The sequence below is a fragment of the Salvelinus sp. IW2-2015 genome, linkage group LG4q.2 (genome assembly GCF_002910315.2).
Source record: "Salvelinus sp. IW2-2015 linkage group LG4q.2, ASM291031v2, whole genome shotgun sequence".
Taxonomy (NCBI): Eukaryota; Metazoa; Chordata; class Actinopteri; order Salmoniformes; family Salmonidae; genus Salvelinus; species Salvelinus sp. IW2-2015.
In genome coordinates this window covers 816,068-838,386 of record NC_036843.1, presented here as the reverse complement: position 1 = coordinate 838,386, position 22,319 = coordinate 816,068, and the positions used below count along the sequence as shown (strand labels likewise).

General features: G+C 46.4%; 1 protein-coding gene across 1 annotated transcript in view; it reads right to left on the bottom strand.

The window, feature by feature from the left end:
• Positions 1 to 22,319, bottom strand: part of kif26ba (kinesin family member 26Ba) — a 162,945-nt gene that overhangs the window by 3,370 nt on the left and 137,256 nt on the right. Inside the window, 2 exon segments of the mRNA XM_023986344.3 lie at positions 13,929 to 14,079; positions 17,109 to 17,311. Coding sequence (XP_023842112.2) covers positions 13,929 to 14,079; positions 17,109 to 17,311 — 354 coding nt within the window.

Below are 22,319 nucleotides of genomic sequence, written 5' to 3'. Positions count from 1 at the left end.
ATCCCTGACGCAAGCTCTGGACAATTACACCGTATTATCACAGCTAGCTAGCTGCAACCGAGTGGCTACTACTGGCTAACACCTCTGTCCCGAAGCAAGCACCAGTTAGCCTTGAGCTAGCCTCGAGCTAGGCCCATCTGCCGGCTAGCTGCAGCGCGATATCAACCCAGAGCATATAGAACTGCTTTTTCTCTAACATCACCGGATTCCTGACGCAAGCTCTGGACAATTACACCGTATCATCACAGCTACGTAGCTGCAACCGAGTGGCTACTACTGCCTAACACTCTGTCGCCCGAAGCAAGCACCAGTTAGCCTTGAGCTAGCCTCGAGCTAGGCCCATCTGCCGGCTAGCTGCAAGCGCGATATCAACCCAGAGCATATAGGACTGCTTTTTCTCTACCACATCACCGGATTCCTGACGCAACGTCTGGACAATTACACCGTATCATCACAGCTAGCTAGCTGCAACCGAGTGGCTACTACTGGCTAACACCTCTGTCCCGAAGCAGCACCAGTTAGCCTTGAGCTAGCCTCGAGCTAGGCCCATCTGCCGGCTAGCTGAAGAGCTAGTGCCACTGCCACTGCCACGAAGCTAGCACCAGTTAGCAAACACTATTCTACAATTCACAACCTCTCTTTCGCCATCGCCATCTGGCTTGGATTCTCTGTCGACACAACACCGTCTGAGCAGACCCCTCCGTCTGAGCAGACACCCCCGCGGCTACTAACTTTACACGCCGCGTGCTAGCTTAGTGGAGGCCTCCTCTGCTCCATCTACGGCTGCCCCTGGCACTATGATCACTTGGCTACATAGCTGATGCATGCTTGACTGTCCATTAATTCACGGTACTCCATTCTGTTTATTTGTGTCTTATCTGTCGGCTCTGTGCTTTAACTCAGGATCTGTGTGTAGTTATTCCGACCCTCTCTGCCTAGTCATCGCCATTTTTTACCTGTTGTTGCTGTGTCAGACTAGCACCTGTTTATGCTGCTGTTATCTTACCTGTTGTTTTAGCTAGCTCTCCCAACAAGACCTGCAATCACTTTATGCCTTATTGTATGTCTCTCTCAAATATCAATATGCTTGCATACTGTTGTTCAGGCTAGTTTTCATTGTCATTGTTTTGGTTTGCAATGGACCCTGTAGTTCAACTCTCCGTACCTCTGATACCCCTTTGTCCCACCCCCACACATGCGGTGACCTCACCCATTGAGACCAGCATGTCCAGAGATACAACCTCTCTTATCATCACCCAGTGCCTGGGCTTGCCTCCGCTGTCACCGCGCCCCTCCATACCCCTGTCTGCACATTATGCCCAGACTTCTCTATCTACACGCCCATAATCTGCTCCTTTTATTCTTTGTCCCCAACGCTCTAGGCGACCAGTTTTGATAGCCTTTAGCCGCACCCTCATCCTACTACTCCTCTGTTCCTCGGTGTATGTGGGTAAACCCAGGCCCTGCATGTCCCCAGTCACCTCAGTTGACTTCTGCGATCGAAAAAGCCTTGGCCTCATGCATGTCAACATCAGAAACCTCCTCCCTAAGTTTGCCTTACTCACCGCTTTAGCACACTCTGCCAATCCTGATGTCTTTGCCGTGTCCGAATCCTGGCTTAGGAAGCCACCAAAATATCTGAGATTTCCATACCCAATCTATAACACTTTCCGTCAAGATAGAACTGCCAAAGGGGAGGAGTTGCAATCTACTGCAGAGATAGCCTGCAAAGTTCTGTCATACTTTCCAGGTCTATGCCCAAACAGTTCGAACTTCTAATTTAAAAATTAATCTCTCCAGAAATAAGTCTCTCACTGTTGCCGCCTGCTACCGACCCCTCAGCTCCCAGCTGTGCCCTGGACACCATCTGTGAATTGATCGCTCCCCATCTAGCTTCAGAGTTTGTTCTGTTAGGTGACCTAAACTGGGATATGCTTACACCCCGGCAGCCTACAATCCAAGCTTGATGCCCTCAATCTCACACAAATCATCAAGGAACCCACCAGGTACAACCCTAAATCCGTAAACATGGCACCCTAATAGACATTATCCTGACCAACCTGCCTCCCAAATACACCTCTGCTGTCTTCAATCAAGATCTCAGCGATCACTGCCTCATTGCCTGTATCCGCCACGGGTCTGCGGTCAAACGACCACCCCTCATCACTGTCAAACGCTTCCTAAAACACTTCTGCGAGCAGGCCTTTCTAATCGACCTGGCCCGGGTACCCTGGAAGGATATTGACTCATCCCGTCAGTTGAGGATGCCTGGTCATTCTTTAAATGTTACTCCTCACCATATTAGACAAGCATGCTCCGTTCAAAAAATGCAGAACCAAGAACAGATATAGCCCTTGGTTCACTCCAGACCTGACTGCCCTCGACAGCACAAAACATCCTGTGGCGAACTGCAATAGCATCGAAGAGCCCCCGCGATATGCAACTGTTCAGGGAAGTCAGGAACCAATACACGCAGTCAGTCAGGAAAGCAAAGCCAGCTTTTTCAAGCAGAAATTCGCATCCTGTAGCTCTAACTCCAAAAAGTTCTGGGATACTGTAAAGTCCATGGAGAACAAGAGCACCTCCTCCCAGCTGCCCACTGCACTGAGGCTAGGTAACACGGTCACCACCGATAAATCCGTGATAATCGAAGACTTCAACAAGCATTTCTAAATGGCTGGCCATGCCTTCTTCCTGGCGACTCCAACCTTGGCCAACAGCCCCCCCCCCCCCGCTGCTACTCGCCCAAGCCTCCCCAGCTTCTCCTTTACCCAAATCCAGATAGCAGATGTTCTGAAAGAGCTGGAAAACCTGGACCCATACAATAAGCTGGGCTTGACAACCTGGCCCCCCTATTTCTGAAACTGTCCGCCGCCATTTGTCCGCCCCTATTACCAGCCTGTTCAACCTCTCCTTCGTATCATCTGAGATCCCACGGATTGGAAAGCTGCCGCGGTCATCCCCCTCTTCAAAGGGGGAGACACCCTGGACCCAAACTGTTACAGACCTATATCCATCCTGCCCTGCCTACCTAAGGTCTTCGAAAGCCAAGTCAACAAACAGATCACTGACCATCTCGAATCCCACCGTACCTTCTCCGCTGTGCAATCCGGTTTCCAAGCCGGTCACGATGCACCTCAGCCACGCTCAAGTACTAAACGACATCATAAACCGCCATCGTAAAAGACATTACTGTGCAGCCGTCTTCATCGACCTGGCCAAGGCTTTCGACTCTGTCAATCACCATATTCTTATCGGCAGACTCAGTAGCCTCGGTTTTTCTAATGACTGCCTTGCCTGGTTCACCAACTACTTTGCAGACAGAGTTCAGTGTGCAAATCGGAGGGCATGTTGCCGGTCCTCTGGCAGTCTCTATGGGGGTACCACAGGGTTCAATTCTCGGGCCGATCTCTTTCTCTTATACATCAATGATGTTGCTCTTGCTGCGGGCGATTCCCTGATCCACCTCTACGCAGACGACACCATTCTATATATTCCGGCCCTTCCTTGGACACTGTGCTATCTAACCTCCAAACGAGCTTCAATGCCATACAACACTCCTCCGTGGCCTCCAACTGCTCTTAAACGCTAGTAACCCAAATGCATGCTTTTCAACCGTTCGCTGCCTGCACCGCCGCGCCGACTAGCATCACCACCCTGGACGGTTCCGACCTAGAATATGTGGACATCTATAAGTACCTAGGTGTCTGGCTAGACTGCAAACTCTCCTTCCAGACTCATATCAAACATCTCCAATCCAAATCAAATCAAGAATCGGCTTTCTATTCCGCAACAAGCTCCTTCACTCACCGCCGAAACTTACCCTAGTAAAACTGACTATCCTGCCGATCCTCGACTTCGGCGATGTCATCTACAAAATAGCTTCCAACACTCTACTCAGCAAACTGGATGCAGTTTATCACAGTGCCATTCGTTTTGTTACTAAAGCACCTTATACGACCCACCACTGCGACCTGTATGCCCTAGTCGGCTGGCCCTCGCTACATGTTCGTCGTCAGACCCACTGGCTCCAGGTCATCTACAAGGCTATGCTAGGTAAAGTCCCGCTTATCTCAGTTCACTGGTCACGATGGCTACACCCACCGCAGCACGCGCTCCAGCAGGTGTATCTCACTGATCATCCCTAAAGCTAAAACCTCATTTGGACGCCTTTCCTTCCAGTTCTCTGCTGCCTGCGACTGGAACGAATTGCAAAAATCTCTGAAGTTGGAGACTTTTATCTCCCTCAACAACTTTAAAAATCTGCTATCCGAGCAGCTAACCGATCGCTGCAGCTGTACATAGTCCATCTGTAAACTACCCACCCAATTTACCTACCTCACCCCCATACTGCTTTTATTTATTTACTTTTTCTCTGTTTGCACACCAGTACCAATATCTCTTCTTGCACATGATTATCTGATGATTTATCACTCCATGTGTTAATCTGCTAAATTGTAATTATTCGATTTATTGCCTACCTCATGCCTTTTGCACACATTGTATATAGATTCTCTTTTTTCTACCATGTTATGACTTGTTTATTGTTTACTCCATGTGTAACTCTGTGTTGTCTGTTCACACTGCTATGCTTTATCTTGGCCAGGTCGCAGTTGCAAATGAGAACTTGTTCTCAACTAGCCTACCTGGTTAAATAAAGGTGAAAAAAAAAAAAAAAAAAAAAAATACATATCCAGAGAAGATAGAAACTGAAAACTGAAACATAATTATTCAGACTCTTTTCTCAGTACTTTGTTAAAGCACCTTGGGTATGAAGCTAAAAGCTTGGCACACCTGTATTTGGGGAGTTTCTCCCATTCTTTTCTGCAGACCCTCTCAAGCTCTGTCAGGTTGGATGGGGAGCATCGCTGCACAGGTATTTCCAGGTCTCTCCAGAGATGTTTGATCGGGTTCAAGTCTGGGCTCTGGTTGGCCATTCAAGGACAATCAGAGACTTGCCCCGAAGCCACTCTTGGCTGTGTGCTTAGGATCGTTGTCCTGTTGGAAGGCTAACCTTCACCCCAGGTCTTGAGTGCTCTGGAGCAGGTTTCACACCATGGATCTCTCTGTACTTTGCCCCGTTCATCTTTCCATCGATCCTGATTAGTCTCCTAGTCCCTGCAGCTGAAAAACATCCCCACGCATGATGCTGCCACCACCATGCTTCACCGTAGGGATGGTGCCAGGTGTCCTTCAGAAGTGACGCTTGGCATTCAGGACAAAGAGTTCATCTTGTCGTGGTTTCATCAGACCAGAGAATCTTGTTTCTCATGGTCTGAGAGTCTTTAGGTGCCTCTTGGCAAACTCCAAGCGGGCTGTCATGTGCCTTTTACAGAGGAGTGGCTTCCGTCTGGCTACTCTTCTGCAGAGAAGGTTGTCTTTCTGGACCGATCTCCCATCTCCACAGAGGAACTTTGGAGGTCTGGCAGAGTGACCGTCGGGTTCTTGGTCACCTGTGGAACCTTTTATAGATAGGTGTGTGCCTTTCCAAATCATGTCCAATCAATTGAATTTACCACAGCTGGACTCACTGTGACTATTGTGTCTAAAGCATTGACTACTGTAATAGTGCTATGCTCAGGCCTAAACCCTGATTGGTTTACATTCAAAATACATTTCTCAGATTTAAAAAAAGAGCAACGTTTTTTTTACCAAGGATTCAAGAATCTTAGCTTGACAAGGAAGCCTTGAAATGGGGCGATAATTATTAAGGTCACTACTATCCCAGCCCTTATGGAGTGGCAGCACAAGAGCTGATTTTCCATACTATTGGAATATTTCCTGATAACAATGTTTCATAAAAAATGTGGGTTATTGAGCCAACAAATGGGTGTTGCACACTTAAGCAGACCATGATCCAATTGTTCGGTCCCTGTAGATTTCTTGTTGTCTATTGCTATCAAAGCATCCAGGACTTTAATTTCTGTAAATAGCCATGTCCAGAGAGACAAAAGGGATTGTAACATACTCTGTTTCACGGAAACATGGCTCTGTCGGAGTCAGTACAGCCACCTGGATTCTTTGTACGTCACGATGATAGGAATAAACATCTTTCCGGGAAGAAGAAGGGCGTGACTAACAACTCATGGCGTAATTGTAACAACATACAGAAACTGAAGTCCTTTTGTTCACCTGACCTAGAATTCCTGACAATCAAATGCCAACCATATTATCTCCCAACAGAACTATCCTGGGTCATTGTCAAAGCCGTGTATACCCCCCTCAAGCCGATACCACGACGGCCCTCAAGGAACTTTATGCAAACTGGAAACTGGAAACCAAATATCCTGAGGTTGCATTTATTGTACCTGGGCATTTTAACAAAGCAAATTTGAGAACAAGGCTGCTTAAATTCTATCAGCATATTGACTGCAGCACTCACACTGGCAAAACTCTGGATCACTGCTACTCTAACTTCCGCGATGCATACAAGGCCCTCCCCAGCCCTCCTTTCGGCAAATCTGACCACGACTTCATTTTGTTCCCCCCTTCCTATAGGCAGAAACTCAAACAGGATGTACCCGTGCTAAGAAATATTCAACGCTGGTCTGACCAATCAGAATCAACGCTTAAAGATTGTTTTGATCACGCAGACTGGGACATGTTCCGGGTAGCCTCAGAGAATAATATTGAGGTATTTGGTGAGTGAAGTTATAAGGAAATGCATTGGAGATGTTGTACCCACTGTGATTATTAAAACCTACCCTAACCAGAAATCGTGGATAGCTGGCGGCCTTCGCGCAAAACTGAAAGCACAAACCAACACATTTAACCATGGAAAGGTGACTGGGAATATGGCCGAATACAAACAGTGTAGTTATTCCCTCCGCAAGGCAATCAAACAAGCCAAATGTCAGTATAGAGACAAAGTGGAGTTGCAATTCAACGGCTCAGACACGAGATGTATATGGCAGAGTCTACAGACAATCACGGACTACAAAAGAAAAACCAGCCACGCCACGTACACCGACGTCTTGCTTCCAGGCAAACTGAACACCTTCTTTGCCCACTTTGAGGATAATACACTGCCACCGACGCGACCAGCTACCAAGGACTGTGGGCTCTCTCCTTCTCCTTGGCCGACGTGAGTAAGACATTTAAACGTGTTAAGACTCACAAGGCTGCCGACCCAGAACGCATCCCTAGCCGCGTCCTCAGAGCATGCGCAGACCAGCTGGCTGGTGTGTTTACAGACATATTCAATCTCTCCCTATCCCAGTCTGCTGTCCCGTACCCAAGAAGGAAAAGGTAACTGAACTAAATGACTATCGCCCCGTAGAACACACTTCTGTCATCATGAAGTGCTTTGAGAGGCTAGTCAAGGGTCATATCACCTACACCCTACCTGTCACCCTAGACCCACTTCAATTTGCTTACCACCCCAATAGGTCCACAGACGATGCAATCGCCATAACACTGCACACTGCCCTATCCCATCTGGACAAGAGGAATACCTATGTAAGAATGCTGTTCATTGACTATANCATCTGGACAAGAGGAATACCTATGTAAGAATGCTGTTCATTGACTATAGCTTAGCATTCAACACCATAGTACCCTCCAAGCTCATCATTAAGCTTGAGGCCCTGGGTCTCAACGGCGCCCTGTGCAATTGGGTCCTGAACTTCCTGATGGGCCGCCCCCAGGTGGTGAAGGTAGGTACCGACATCTCTTACTTTGCTGATCCTCAACACTGAGGCCCCACAATGGTGCGTGCTCAGCCCCTTCCTGTACTCCCTGTTCATCAAATTTGCAGACGACACGACAGTAATAGGCTTGATTACCAACAAGGATGAGACAGCCTACAGGGAGGAGGTGAGGGCACTCGGAGTGTAGTGTCAGCAAAACAACTTCTTGCTCAACGTCAACAAAACAAAGGAGATGATTGTGGACTTCAGGAAACAGCAGAGGGAGCATCCCCCTATCCACATCGACGGGACAGCAGTGGAGAAGGTGGAAAGTTTCAAGTTCCTCTGCGTACACATCACAGACAAACTGAAATGGTCCACCCACACAGACTGTGTGGTGAAGAAGGAGCAACAGCGCCTCTTCAACTTCAGGAGTCTGAAGATATTTGGCTTGAATACAGACTTGAAATCATTGGCCACTTTAATAAATGGATCACTAGTCACTTTAATAATGCTACTTTAATAATGTTTACATATCTTGCATTACTTATCTCATATGTATATACTGTATTTTATACCATCTATAGCATCTTGCCTATGCCGCTCTGTCATTGCTTATCCATATATTTATATTGTCACGCCCTGACCTTAGAGAGACTTTTTTATGTCTCTTTTTGGTTTGGTCAGGGTGTGATTTGGGTGGGCATTCTATGTCCTTTATTTCTATGATTTGTGCTTCTATGTTTTGGCCGGGTATGGTTCTCAATCAGGGACAGCTGTCTATCGTTGTCTCTGATTGGGAATCATACATAGGCAGCCCTTTTTCCCACCTGATTGTGGGTAGTTGACTTTTGTTAGTGGCACTTAGCCCTCGTAAGCTTCACGGTCGTTTATTTTGTTTCTTGTTTTGTTGGCGACATTCTAAAATAAAAGGAAATGTACGCTCACCACGCTGCACTTTGGTCCACTTCTTTCGATTGCCGTGACATATACAGTGGGGAGAACAAGTATTTGATACACTGCCGATTTTGCAGGTTTTCCTACTTACAAAGCATGTAGAGGTCTGTAATTTTGTATCATAGGTACACTCAACTGTGAGAGATGGAATCTAAAACAAAATTCATAAAATCACTTGTATGATTTTTAAGTAATTAATTTGCATTTTATTGCATGACATAAGTATTTGATACATCAGAAAAGCAGAACTTAATATTTGGTACAGAAACCTTTGTTTGTAATTACAGAGATCATACGTTTCCTGTAGTTCTTGACCAGGTTTGCACACACTGCAGCAGGGATTTTTGCCCACTCCTCCATACAGACCTTCTCCAGATCCTTCAGGTTTCGGAGCTGTTGCTGGGCAATACAGACTTTCAACTCCCTCCAAAGATTTTCTATTGGGTTCAGGTCTGGAGACTGGCTAGGCCACTCCAGGACCTTGAGATGCTTCTTACGGAGCCACTCCTTAGTTGCCCTGGCTGTGTGTTTCGGGTCGTTGTCATGCTGGAAGACCCAGCCACGACCCATCTTCAATGCTCTTACTGGGGAAGGAGGTTGTTGGCCAAGATCTCGCGATACATGGCCCCATCCATCCTCCTTCAATATGTGCAGTCGTCCTGTCCCCTTTGCAGAAAAGCATCCCCAAAGAATTATGTTTCCACCTCCATGTTCACGGTTGGGATGGTATTCTTGGGGTTGTACTCATCCTTCTTCTTCCTCCAAACACGGCGAGGGAGTTTAGAACAAAAAGCTCTATTTTTGTCTCATCAGACCACATGACCTTCTCCCATTCCTCTCTCTGGATCATCCAGATGGTCATTGGCAAACTTCAGACGGGCCTGGACATGCACTGGCTTGAGCAGGGGGACCTTGCGTGCGCTGCAGGATTTTAATCCATGCCGGCGTAGTGTGTTACTAATGGTTTCTTTGAGACTGTGGTCCCAGCTCTCTTCAGGTCATTGACCAGGTCCTGCCGTGTAGTTCTTGGCTGATCCCTCACCTTCCTCATGATCATTGATGCCCCACGAGGTGAGATCTTGCATGGAGCCCCAGACCGAGGGTGATTGACCATCATCTTGAACTTCTTCCATTTTCTAATAATGCGCCACAGTTGTTGCCTTCTCACAGCTGCTTGCCTATTGTCGTAGCCCATCCCAGCCTTGTGCAGGTCTACAATTTTACCCCTGATGTCCTTACACAGCTCTCTGGTCTTGGTCATTGTGGAGAGTTGGAGTCTGTTTGATTGAGTGTGTGGACAGGTGTCTTTATACAGGTAACGAGTTCAAACAGGTGCAGTTAATACAGGTAATGAGTGGAGAACAGGAGGCTTCTTAAAGAAAAACTAACAGGTCTGTGAGAGCCGGAATTCTTACTGGTTGGTAGGTGATCAAATACTTATGTCATGCAATAAAATGCAAATTAATTACTTAAAAATCATACAATGTGATTTTCTGGATTCTCTCACAGTTGAAGTGTACCTATGATAAAAAATTACAGACCTCTACATGCTTTGTAAGTAGGAAAACCTGCAGAATCAGCAGTGTATCAAATACTTGTTCTCCCCACTGTATGTATATATTCTTATTCCATTCCTTACTTAGATTTGTGTGTATTAGGTAGTTGTTGTGGAATTGTTAGATTACATGTTAGATATTGCTGCACTGTCGGAACTAGAAGCACAAGCATTTCACTACATTTTATGTGACCAATAAAATGTGATTTGATTTGAAGAAAAACGGACTATAATTTCTATCTCTCAAGTTTCCCCTATCACCATCCAGCCCAATATCATTCTGAATAGGCTAGACGTTCTTTCAAAGCGATAGTCCGCTGAAATAAAATGGTGATTAATGCCTCAGTGATGGCATTTTTCCCCCGTAATGAGGCAAGTGTCTGAATTAATTTGTTGTGGCAGAGAGGAGGAAGTAGAACCCTTCAGAATTTAGCCAGTTTCCCATTACAATCTGAAAGAGTTACATAATAATCAGATTTAGCCTTTCTGATTTGTCTTACACAATGATTCCTCAGTTGCTTAAACGCTTGCCAGTACCAGACCTAAGCCTGTGTTCCTGGCCTTGACACAAGTATCATCTCTTATGAATGACTTATGATAATTCCATAGTGTACCAGGCATTCAATCTACCTTTAACCTTTCATTTTTTGAAGGGCACATGATTATCCACAATAGTGTTGAAGACTCAAAGCTAAATCAACTTCAGGGATAGCTGAAATGCAATCAAGGTCACTAAAATAAAGCCTGTTCAGTGAAGTTCCTCTTTGTGATGACACAAGGCTTAGATTTTTCTATTCTCACATCTGTAACACAAACAACTGCGCAATGGGCACTAATGTCTTGGGTGAAGACAACAGTAGAAACATATTTCTCAGGTGTATTTGTTAAAATAAGCTCAATTAGAGTTGACTTTGAGGGATCTTTAGGGTTGGGCCGTGTAGGCTTAGACACCAGCTGGGTTAGGTTTAGATCATTACACATGTCTCTTAGATAGTCTGAAGTCTGCATTTCCCAATCATAATTTAAGTCACCCAGGATAATAACTTCTGATTTAGTAAAAGAAGACAACAAACTAGTTAACTCCTCGAGTGCAAAAGGGTTAGCTGAGGGAGGATGGTAGACCCCTACAACAGTTATGGATACATTTTCCCCCAGACAAAGGCTTAAAGATAGTAACAAAAAACGATTGTCAAGCGAAAGAGATTTTATTATTATTTTATTTTTTATTTAAATGGCCACTCCACCACCTCTACCATGTCTGTCAACTCCGAACACATTATAACCCTCAATATTAATATCAGAATCCAGAATGTCCCCAGAGATCCAAGTTTCAGTCAATACCAGAATGTCCGGATTTGTCTGCATAGCCCAGATCTTGATTTAATCCAGTTTAGGAAGTAAGCTCCTGAAGTTCAGATGTATCAACCCAAGTCCTTTATGATTTTTAACGTCACATGGAAACTCAAACAATCTATGTTAAATAGGCGGTTGCAGGCCCTGTCTGATGGTTGATATAGTTGGTAAGGCTACAAGATTGCATAGAACTGCACCATTTGGTCGGTCTATCCCTATTAGTATGAGTAGAAATTGGAATTACTTTTCCAAGGTTAGCACCACAGGGCCTGAGGCCGCAGCCAATGTCAACACGAGGAACTCAGAGTAAACAATGATGAAATGCTATAAACTGACTTACATGGGATTTGGTTGCTATCGCGCAACAGCCCAAGCCCTCTACGTGATTTGAAAACCGAGGGGTATTCAAGTTTGTGGAATTCCCATTTGAACCAAAAGCACTGGGTGAGTAGACCACAGTTGGCTTCTGTTTTGAGCTAACAATAGCAGATCTAAGTGGAGTTCAAATGAATGGGTACAAGATTACAACTGACAACACCCCTGGTAGTATAGACAGCAGTGCGACGATAACGCTTAGAAAGGATGGCAGGTATTACCTGAGCGGGGCTTGGTCTGTCTCTGAGTCAATATCTTAATGCTGCCTTGAAATGTGAAGAGAGGATTCAGGCTCCTAGACTTCTACAGTGCATTCGGAAAGTATTCAGACCTCTTTAATTTTTCCACATTTTGTTACGTTACAGCCTTATTCTAAAATTGATTCAATCTACACACAATACCCCATAATGACAAAGCGAAAAAATAAAAAACAAAAATACCTTATTTACGTAAGTATTTAGACCCTTTGCTCAGGTGCATCCTCTTTCCATTGATCATCCTTGAGATGTTTCTACAACTTGATTGGAATCCACTTGTGGTAAATTCAATTGATTGGACACCTATATAAGGTCCCACAGCTGACAGTGCATGTCAGAGCAAAAACCAAGCCATGAGGTTGAAGGAATTGTCCGTAGTGCTCCGAGACAGGATTGTGCGAGGCACAGATCTGGGGAAGGGTACCAAAACAATTCTGAAGCATTGAAGGTCCCCAAGAACACAGTGGACTCCATCCTTCTTGAATGGAAGAAGTTTGGAACCACCAAGACTCTTCCTAGAGCTGGCCACCCGGCCATAGTTAGCAATCGGGGGAGAAGGGCCTTGGTCAGGGGGGTGACCAAGAACACGCGGGTCACTCTGGCAGAGCTCCAGAATTCCTTTATGGAGATGGAAGAACCTTCCAGAAGACCAACCATCTCTGCAGCACTCCACCAATCAGGCCTTTATAGTAGAGTGGCTTGGCAGAAGCCACTCCTCAGTAAAAGGCACATGACAGTCCACTTGGAGTTTGCCAAAAGGCACCTAAATGACTCCCAGACCATGAGAAACAAGATTCTCTGGTCTGATGAAACCAAGATTGAACTCTTTGGCCTGAATGCCAAGCGTCACTTCTGAAGGAAACCTGGCACCATCCCTACGGTGAAGCATGGTGGTGGCAGCATCATGCTGTGGGGATGTTTTTCAGCTGCAGGGACGGATAGACTAGTCAGGATTGAGGGAAAGATGAATGGAGCAAAGTACAGAGAGATCCTTGATGAAAACCTGCTCCAGAGCACTCAGGACCTCAGACTGGGGCGAATGAACAGGACAACAACCCTAAGCACACAACCAAGACGATGTAGGAGTGGCTTTGGGACAAGTCTCTGAATGTCCTTGAGTGGCCCAGCCAGAACCTGGACTTGAACCCAATCGAAACATCTCTGGAGAGACCTGGAAAAAGCTGTGCAGTGAACCTCCCCATCCAACCTGACAGAACTTGAGAGGATCTGCAGCTTGTAGCGTCATAAGAAGACTCAAGGCTGTAATCGCTGCAAAAAGGCGCTTCAACAAAGTACTGTGTGTAGATTGATGAGAGGAAGAAAATATTGAATCTATTTTAGAATAAGGCTGTAACGTAGCAAAATGTGCAGAAGGGAAGGGGTCTGAATACTTCGTGCCACTTCTTCTGTTGACAAATATCACCAGCAGCTATTAGTGTAATCCAACTCTGCCATATGTGCCTTTATGAGTCTATTAGACGGATCAATATCAGCTGGTATGTCAGCTATGAGATGTACTTATGTGTTATATGATGCTCCGTCTGACAGATCTGAGCAATGGAACAGAGATTTTATATTGGAGACAAGGGGGAGATTGTGTGAGTGAGTGTGTGTGTGTGTGTGTGAATGTATGTGCGTGTGTGCGTACCACAGCCATATTATAGGGAGGTAGGGGCTTTGACTGTGCAGCCAGACAGAAGGTATTAGCAACAAGATTACTGTAGGTGTCAAGGTTTTGTGTGTGGCTGCAGTACAAGTATCACACACACACACACACACACACACACACTCACATTTACTTACATTCAGTGGTCCATTTGTCTGGCTCCAGCATCAGGTGCTGCTTGGTCTGCTCCAGCTCTTTCTTCAGCCAGTCATACTTGGCTCGGATCTCGGAGATCCGCTGCTGCCTGTGCTCCAAGGTCTTCAGCTTAGCACTGAAATAAACCACCTCCTGATGGAGAGACAGAGAGAGGAGAGGGAGGGGAGAGAGAGAGAAAGACAAAGAAGAGAGTGAGAGATTGAAAAGGAGAGCGAGATGTAGGGGGATTTTAAAGAAAGAAAGAAAGAAAAGGTGAGAGAGAAATAAAAAATTTGAAGAAAGAGTGAGAGTGTCAGCAGTGTACAAAACAAATGGAGTGGGGTCAATGTAATAGTCCGGTGGCCATTTGATTACTTGTTCAGCAGTCTTATGGCTTGGGGGTAGAAGCTGTTAAGGAGCCTTTTGGTCCTAGACCTAGCGCTCTGGTACCGCTTGTCCTAGACCTAGCGCTCTGGATGACTGGAGTCTCTGACAATTTTATGGGCCTTCCTCTGACACCGCCTATTATATAGGTCCTGGATGGCAGGAAGCTTGGCCTCAGTGATGTACTGGGCCGTACGCACTACCCTCTGTAGCGCCTTACGGTCAGATGCCGAACAGTTGCCATACCAGGCGGTGATGCAACCGGTCAGGATGCTCTCGATGGTGCAACTGTAGAACTTTTTGAGGATCTGGGAACCCATGCCAAATCTTTTCAGTCTCCTGAGGGGGATTTTTTTTGTCGTGCCCTCTTCACGACTGTCTTGGTGTGATTGGACCATGATAGTTCGTTGGTGATGTGGACACCAAGAAACTTGAAACTCTCGACCCACTCCACTACAGCCCCGTTGTTGTTAATGGGGGCCTGTTCGGCCCGTCTTTTCCTGTAGTCCACGATCAGCTCCTTTGTCTTGTTCATATTGAGGGAGAGGTTGGAGTTGTGTTTGGCCACGCAGTCGTGGGTGAACAGGGACTACAGGAGTGGACTAAGTACACACCCCTGAGGGGCCCCAGTGTTGAGGATCAGCATGACAGACGTGTTGTTCCTTACCCTTACCACCTGGGGGCGGCCCATCAGAAAGTCCAGGATCCAGTTGCAGAGGGAGGTGTTTAGTCCCAGTGTCCTTAGCTTAGTGACGAGCTTCATGGGCACTATGGTGTTGAACGCTGAGCTGTAGTCAATGAACAGCATTCTCACATATGTGTTCCTTTTGTCCAGATGGGAAAGGGCAGTGGGGAGTGCGATTGAGATTGCATCATCTGTGGATCTGTTGGGGCGGTATGCGAATTGGAGTGGGTCTAGGGTATCCGGGAGGATGTGAGCCATGACCAGCCTTTCAAAGCACTTCATGGCTGCCGATGTGAATGCCACGGGGTGGTAATCATTTAGGCACAGGGACTATGGTGGTCTGCTTGAAACATATAGGTATTACAGACTCGGTGAGGGAGAGGTTGAAAATGTCAGTGAAGACACTTGCCAGTTGGTCTGCGCTTGCTTTGAATACACATCCTGGTAATCCATCTCGCCCCACGGCTTTGTGAATGTTGACCTGTTTAAAGGTCTTGCACACATCGCCTACCGAGAGCGTTGTCACGCAGTCATCCAGAACAGCTGGTGCTCTCGTGCATGCCTCAGAGTTGCTTGCCTAGAAGTGAGCATAAAGGCATTTAGCTCGTCTGGTGGCTCGCGTCACTGGGCAGCTCGCTTCTGGGTTTCCCCTTGTAGTCCGTAATAGTTTTCAAGCCCTGCCACATCCGACGAGCATTGTAGCGGTGTAGTAGGATTCAATATAAATCATGTATTGATGCTTTGCTTGTTTGATGGTTCGTCTGATGGCATAGCGGGATTTCTTATAAGCGTACGGATTAGTGTCCCGCTCCTTGAATGCGGCAGCTCTAGCATTCATAGCTCGATGCGGATATTGCCTGTAATCTATGGCTTCTGATTGGGATATGTGCGTACGGTCACTGTGGGGACGACGTCGTCGATGAAGCCGATGACTGAAGTGGTATACTCCTCAGTGCCACTGGATGAATCCCGGAACATATTCCAGTCTGTGCTAGCAAAACAGTCCTGTAGCGTATCATCTGCGTCATCTGACCACTTCCGTATTGAGCGAGTCACTGGTACTTCCTGCTTTAGTTAATCAGGAGGATAGAATTATGGTCAGATTTGCCAAATGGAGGGCGATGGAGAGCTTTGTATGCATCTCTATGTGTGGAGTAAAGGTGGTCTAGAGTTTTTTTTCTCTGGTTGCACATGTGACATGCTGGTAAAAATTTGGTAAAACTGATTTAAGTTTGCCTGCATTAAAGTCCCCTTCCACTAGGAGTGCCGCTTCTGGATTAGCATTTTCTTGTTTGCTTATGGCCTTATAGATTTGGTTGTGCGGTCTTAGTGCCAGCATCGGTCTGTGGTGGTAAATAGATGGCTACGAATAATATAGATGAGAACTCTCTTGGTAAATAGTGTGGTCTACAGCTTATCATAGGGTACTCTACCTCAGGCGAGCAATACCTCGAAACTTCTTTAATATTAGACATCGTGCACCAGCTGTTATTGACAAAAAGAATCACACCCCCACCTCTCGTCTTACCAGACGTAGCATCTCTGTTCTGCCGGTGCATGGAAAATCCCGCCAGCTCTATATTATCCGTGTCGTCGTTCAGCCACGACTTGGTGAAACATATTACAGTTCTTAATGTCCCGTTTGTAGGATAATCGTAATCGTAGGTCATCAATTTAATTTTCCAATGATTCCATGTTAGTAAGTAGAATGGAAGGCAGTGGGAGTTTACTCGCTTGCCTACGGATTCTCAGAAGGCAGACCGATCTGCGTCCTCTTTTCCTCCGTCTTTTCTTCACGCAAATGACTTGGATTTGGGCCTGTTCCCGGGACAGCAGTATATCCTTCTTGCCGGACTCGTTAAAGGAAAAAGCTTCTTCCAGTCTGTGGTGAGTAATTCCAGTTCTGATGTCCAGAAGTTATTTTCAATCATAAGGGACGGTAGAAGCAACATTATGTACAAAATAAGTAAAAAAACAAGTTACAAACAACGCAAAAAACGAATAAAATAGCACAATTGGTCAGGGGCATGTAAAACGTCACACATCCTGCCATCTTAACTCTTCGACGTCACCCCCCCCCCCCCCCCCCCCTCTCTCTCTCTCTCTCTCTCACCTTGTTTCCTTTCTCTCTCCTCCTCTGCAGGCGCTCCACGTCGTCTATCTTGTAGACCTTTATCTCGAAGGGTTCCGTGGTTCCCCTGGGGGCGGGGCTTAGCGGGCCGTCGACCCAGCGTACGCTGGAGCTGATGGCAGGCTTCCTGATCAGAGAGGACGAGTCCAGGGTCAGGCTGGGAATCAGACGACGACGCTGGGTACCTGGACACATGCACACATACATAGAAAGAGACACACACACACACACACAGCAAAAGACACAGACGCATGCACGCACACAGTTAATGGGGACACCGGGAGAAGAATACTTTTTGGTATTGTTGTTCCCATTTCAATTTCCATGTATATGCTTCATTCACATTATTGTGTTGCCAAAGCAACAATGTTGAACAATTCAACATTGAAAAACATATATCACAATAAAGGAAAACTAATATTTTGGTATTAGTTTCATTAGACCATTGTTGACATAGTTCCAAAATGTTTTGCTTGTCAGTAATCAGGTTTTCAAGATATGTAACCAGCGGTGTAGTGGTGGCAATACGCAGGTATACAACGTATACCCACTTTCACTGGGCATTGTCTATACTCACCAGAGTATAGACTCACCAGAGCTCTCCAGAGGGTAGTGCAGTCTGCACAACACATCACCGGGTGTAAACTACCTGCCCTCCAGGACACCTACAGCACCCGATGTCACAGGAAGGCCAAAAAGATCATCAAGGACAACAACCACCCGAGCCACTACCTGTTCACCCCGCTATCATCCAGAAGGCGAGGTCAGTACAGGTTCTATCTCAAGGCCATCAGACTGTTAAATAGCCATCAGTAGCACCTTAGAGGCTGCTGCCCTTATATACATAGACTTGAAATCACTGGCCACTTTAATAATGTTTACATATTTTGCATTACTAATCTCATAAGTATATACTGTACACTATTCTATTCTACTGCATCTTAGTCTATGCCGCTCCGACATTGCTCGTCCAAATATTTATATATTCTTAATTCCATCCTACTTTGAAGCAAGGTAAGACATGCCTCAGAATATGAAGTAAAACATTCAGGTTTCAAAAAATGAAGGAACGGGCTAAATATAGCGACGCTAATAATAGGCTTAACCGTCTTCTGGTAGATGGAAAGGCTTTCCCAAAAGCCTTCTCTATTAACTAGCTACAAAGTAGCTTATGCCTACCTGTCAGAATGATATCATGATTCTTTGTGTCAATCCAGTGGCCATTTCTTTTTCAAACTCCATCTCGTGTGCTACAGAAACATGACTAAGCAAACACTAGTGCTAAGTGCCTGCACACTTGAATTAAAGGGTACTTACTCTCAAAAATCGAAATGTATTATATATTTTTTTATAACAGAGCCAAGAGCCCAGACCTCAAAGTGATCTCCTGATGTGGTCTAAGCATTGTTAACATACACACATACACTTTTGTTGTTTTTCTGCAAATAAGGGTGACTTTTTGGGGAAAATCTGAAACGTGAATTTCTGACTCAGTTTATCTGTTTCAATAGTAGGCCTACTATTAGCCTACTTGCGCAGTACAGCTTGGGTTGGCCTGACTATGAAAGACCACTATTGGATTTATCATTTTAGGTAATTCAGAGTGTACTGTATGCCACTTGATTGCTGACAAGCAAAACATTTTGGTACTATGTCAACAATAGACTAATGAAACAAACACCAACCGATCCTTTGTGGGTTGTGTTTGCCTTTAAGAAACATTCATTAGAATGTGTAGAATTCAGTAGGATCTATCTCTCTCGCTCATCACCTACAGGACAAATAAGAAACATACAGTAGGCTGCGTTTACACAGTCAGCCTAATTCTGATATTCTGCCCAATTATTGAACTGATTGATCAAAAGTCCAATATTTGGCAAAAGATCAGAATTGGGCTGCCTGTGTAAACGCAGCCACAGTGCAACTCTACATCTGTGACTGTGACTGGGTCAGGAGAACAGCATACTGACGTGTTGTTTTGTTCTGTTCTGCTGACAAGGACGTGACCAGGCTTTAGTTTGACAAAGGCAGCAGGAGTAAACATCAGGGCAAATAGCTGATAACCAAACCAGGACAGACAGCTGATGACCAAACCAGGACAGATAGTTGATGACAGAGCCAAGAGTACTACACTGCCATTCTGCCAGGGGCTGGCGTTGGGGTGGGAGCTGGGGTTAGGTCTAGCATTGGAGTAGGGGTTGGAGAGAGGGGCCTAGGTTTGGGAGGGGGGGGGATTGGTTGAGTAGGACTGTGTTCTGGCAATGACACCAATCCAGTATTTAGCATGAGTTCCTGGGGGAGGATGGGGGAGAGAGGAGAGAAAAAACAGAACGGTTGAGAGGGGAGATGGGGAGAGCAGCAAAGAGGAGAGAAGAGACGGGGAGAAAACGCAGCAGAACCGAACAGAAGATAAGAGAGGGGAGAGGGAGAACAGAGAAAGAGAGGGGGAAAGAGAACAGAGAAAGAGGGGAGAAGAGAACGGAGTAAGAGAGGGGAGAAGAGAACAGAGAAAGAGAGGGGAGAGAGAGAACAGAGAAAGAGTGGCGGAACGAGAAACAGAGAAAACGAGATAGAGCAACCGAAGCAACAGAGAAAGAGAGGGAGAGAACGAGAACAGAGAAAGAGAGATGAGGAAGAGACACAGAGAAAGAGAGTGGAGAGAGAAACAGAGAAAGAGAGTGGATAGAGGAACAGGAAGAAAAGAGATGGAGAACGAGAACAGAGAAAGACGAGGGCGAGAAGAGAACAGAGAAAGCAGGGGAGAGAAGAACAGAGAAAGAGAGGCGAGAGAGAGACAGAGAAGAAGGGGGAGCAAGAAAGGAACAGAGAGCACAGAAATGCGAGAAGAGAACAGAGAGATACGGGGAGAGAGAGAACAGAGAAAGAGAGCGGATGAGAGAGAACAGAGACAACAAAGTTGAGAAGCGAGACAGAGGAACAGAAGCTGGAAGAAAGACCACCGACGAATCACGAGACAAAGATCCCGAGCGCGGAGGAGGAGAGAACAGAGAAAGAGAGGGCACACGAGACGAAGAGACACAGAGAGCAAGAGAGTGGAGAAGAGAACCAGAGAAAGAAGTGGAGAAGAGAACACGTTAGAAAGCAGAGTGCGAGAAGAGAACCAGACAACAGAGAGTGGAGAGGAGAACAGAAGGAAAGCAAAGGGGAGAAGAGCAACCAGAGAAAGAGGGAGAGACGAGAACAGCAGAAAGAGAGGGGAGACGAGAACAGAGAAAGAGAGGGGGACTGAGAGAAACAGAGGAAAGATCGAGGGGCAAGAGACGAGAACAGAGAAAGGAGTGGAGAGAGGAACAGACAACAGAGATGGGGCAGAGAGAGAACAGAGAAAGAGAGGGGAGAGAGAGAACAGAGACAAACAGTGGAGCAAGAGCAGAAGAGAACAGAGAAAGAGGGGACGAGGAGAGAAACAGAGAACAGAGAGGGGGAGAGACGAAACAGAGAAAGACGAGACGAGAGAGAAACACGAGAAAGAAGGGAGGAGAGAGAACCACGAGAAAGCAGAGGGGAGAGATGACGAACAGAGAAAAGGTGGAGAAGCAGGAACAGAAAAAGAGCGCGAAGAAGAGAAAAGACAAAGATGAGTGGAGAAGAGAACGTGACGAAAAGAGAGGGGAGAGAGAGAACTATAGAAGAGAGGCGGAGAGAGAGAACAAGAGAAACGAGAGAGAACCAGAGAAAAGAGAGTGGAGAATGAGAACAGAAAGAAAGAGAGTGGAGAAGAGACACAGAGAAAGAAGTGCCGAAAGAGAACAGAAAGAAGAGGTGGAGAAGAACAGAGAAAGACGGCATAACGAGAACAGCAGAGAGATAGGCAGAGAGAACATTAGACAAGGAGATAGGAGAAAGAACAGAGCGAAAGAGAGTGGAAAGAGAACAGAGAAGAGAGTGGCAGAAGAGGGAGAACAGAGAAAGAGAGTGGCGATGAAGAAGAACAGAGGAAAAGAGAGTGAGAAGAGAAACAGAGAAAGAGATAGAGAACAGAACCAGAGAAAGAGATAGGAGAAGAGACAAAGAGAGTGCGAGAACGAGAACAGAGAAAGCAGATAGGAGAAGAGAACAGAGAAAGAAGAGTGGAGAAGAGAACACAGAAAGAGAGGGGAGAGAGAGAAGAGCATGTCGCATCACAGCGGTGGAGAGACTAAGCCTAGCGGGTCAGTCCCTCTTACTGACCAGCGTGCTGGAAATGGTGCGCGCCACACACACACACACACACACACAATTTCCATTTCGCATAGAGAAATGGCAGCCATGTCAGCAGACAGGTTTTTACTCAGATTCACAAGCACAGGACCGGGCGTGAAGCGGACGAGGTGGGCCGGGGGCCGAGACGGTCGCGCCGGTTAACTAAGTTCCGTCTGTCTCTTTGTCTCCGAGCCCGCAACCAGAAAAGGTCCACAAAGAGCAGATCTGGCCTCTAAGTCACCTTCGAGCTCACCCATTTGACCTTATTTACTGCCTGCTTGCATCAGGACACAAGTGGAGAGAGAGAGAGAGAAACCAAGCGATGCGAAAATCCAATATTACCAAGTAAAGAGCAACCAGTACATGAGACCCTCAACTGAACACCACCTGATTAAAAACAAATGTTTTTTCCCAAGCAAGCCTCTCTCTCTCCCTCCGCCTTCGCTACTCTCTGCCCTGCTCTCTGCGTGGACCAAGGCACAGGCCGCGGCTGTGCTTGTGCCCGGATTCTGCGCGGTTCTAAGCAGCCATAGAAAGCCTGATCACTGTCTCCCTCTTCACGTGCCTCTTGGTACCGGGAGGGCCGGAAGAGAAAGAGAGAGAACGCGGAGCAGAGAGGGAGAGTGGAGGGCAACGTGGAGGTTCATGGAGAGGAGAGTTAAGGGAATGAGAGGGTAGCTTTGGAGAGGCTAGGGAGCATCAACGCACGGTAGGCAAGGGGGATGAAAAGGGGTCCCAGCCTAGAAGGGGGGGGGGGATAAGGGAGAGGAGAGGGAGGAATGGAGAGGGTACAGGGGTTAAAGAGTGCACTGCTTTCCTGAGGCCACCCACAGAACTCTCTGACAATGGCCATCTGTCTGCCCAACAAGACCACTCTCACTACCAACCTCTCAGGGGTGAGGGGAGAGGGAGGGAGGGGGATATGATGAGAGGTGAGGAGAAAGGAGGGGTTGAAACCTGATTTAGTTATTTATTTCCAAATTTGTCCAG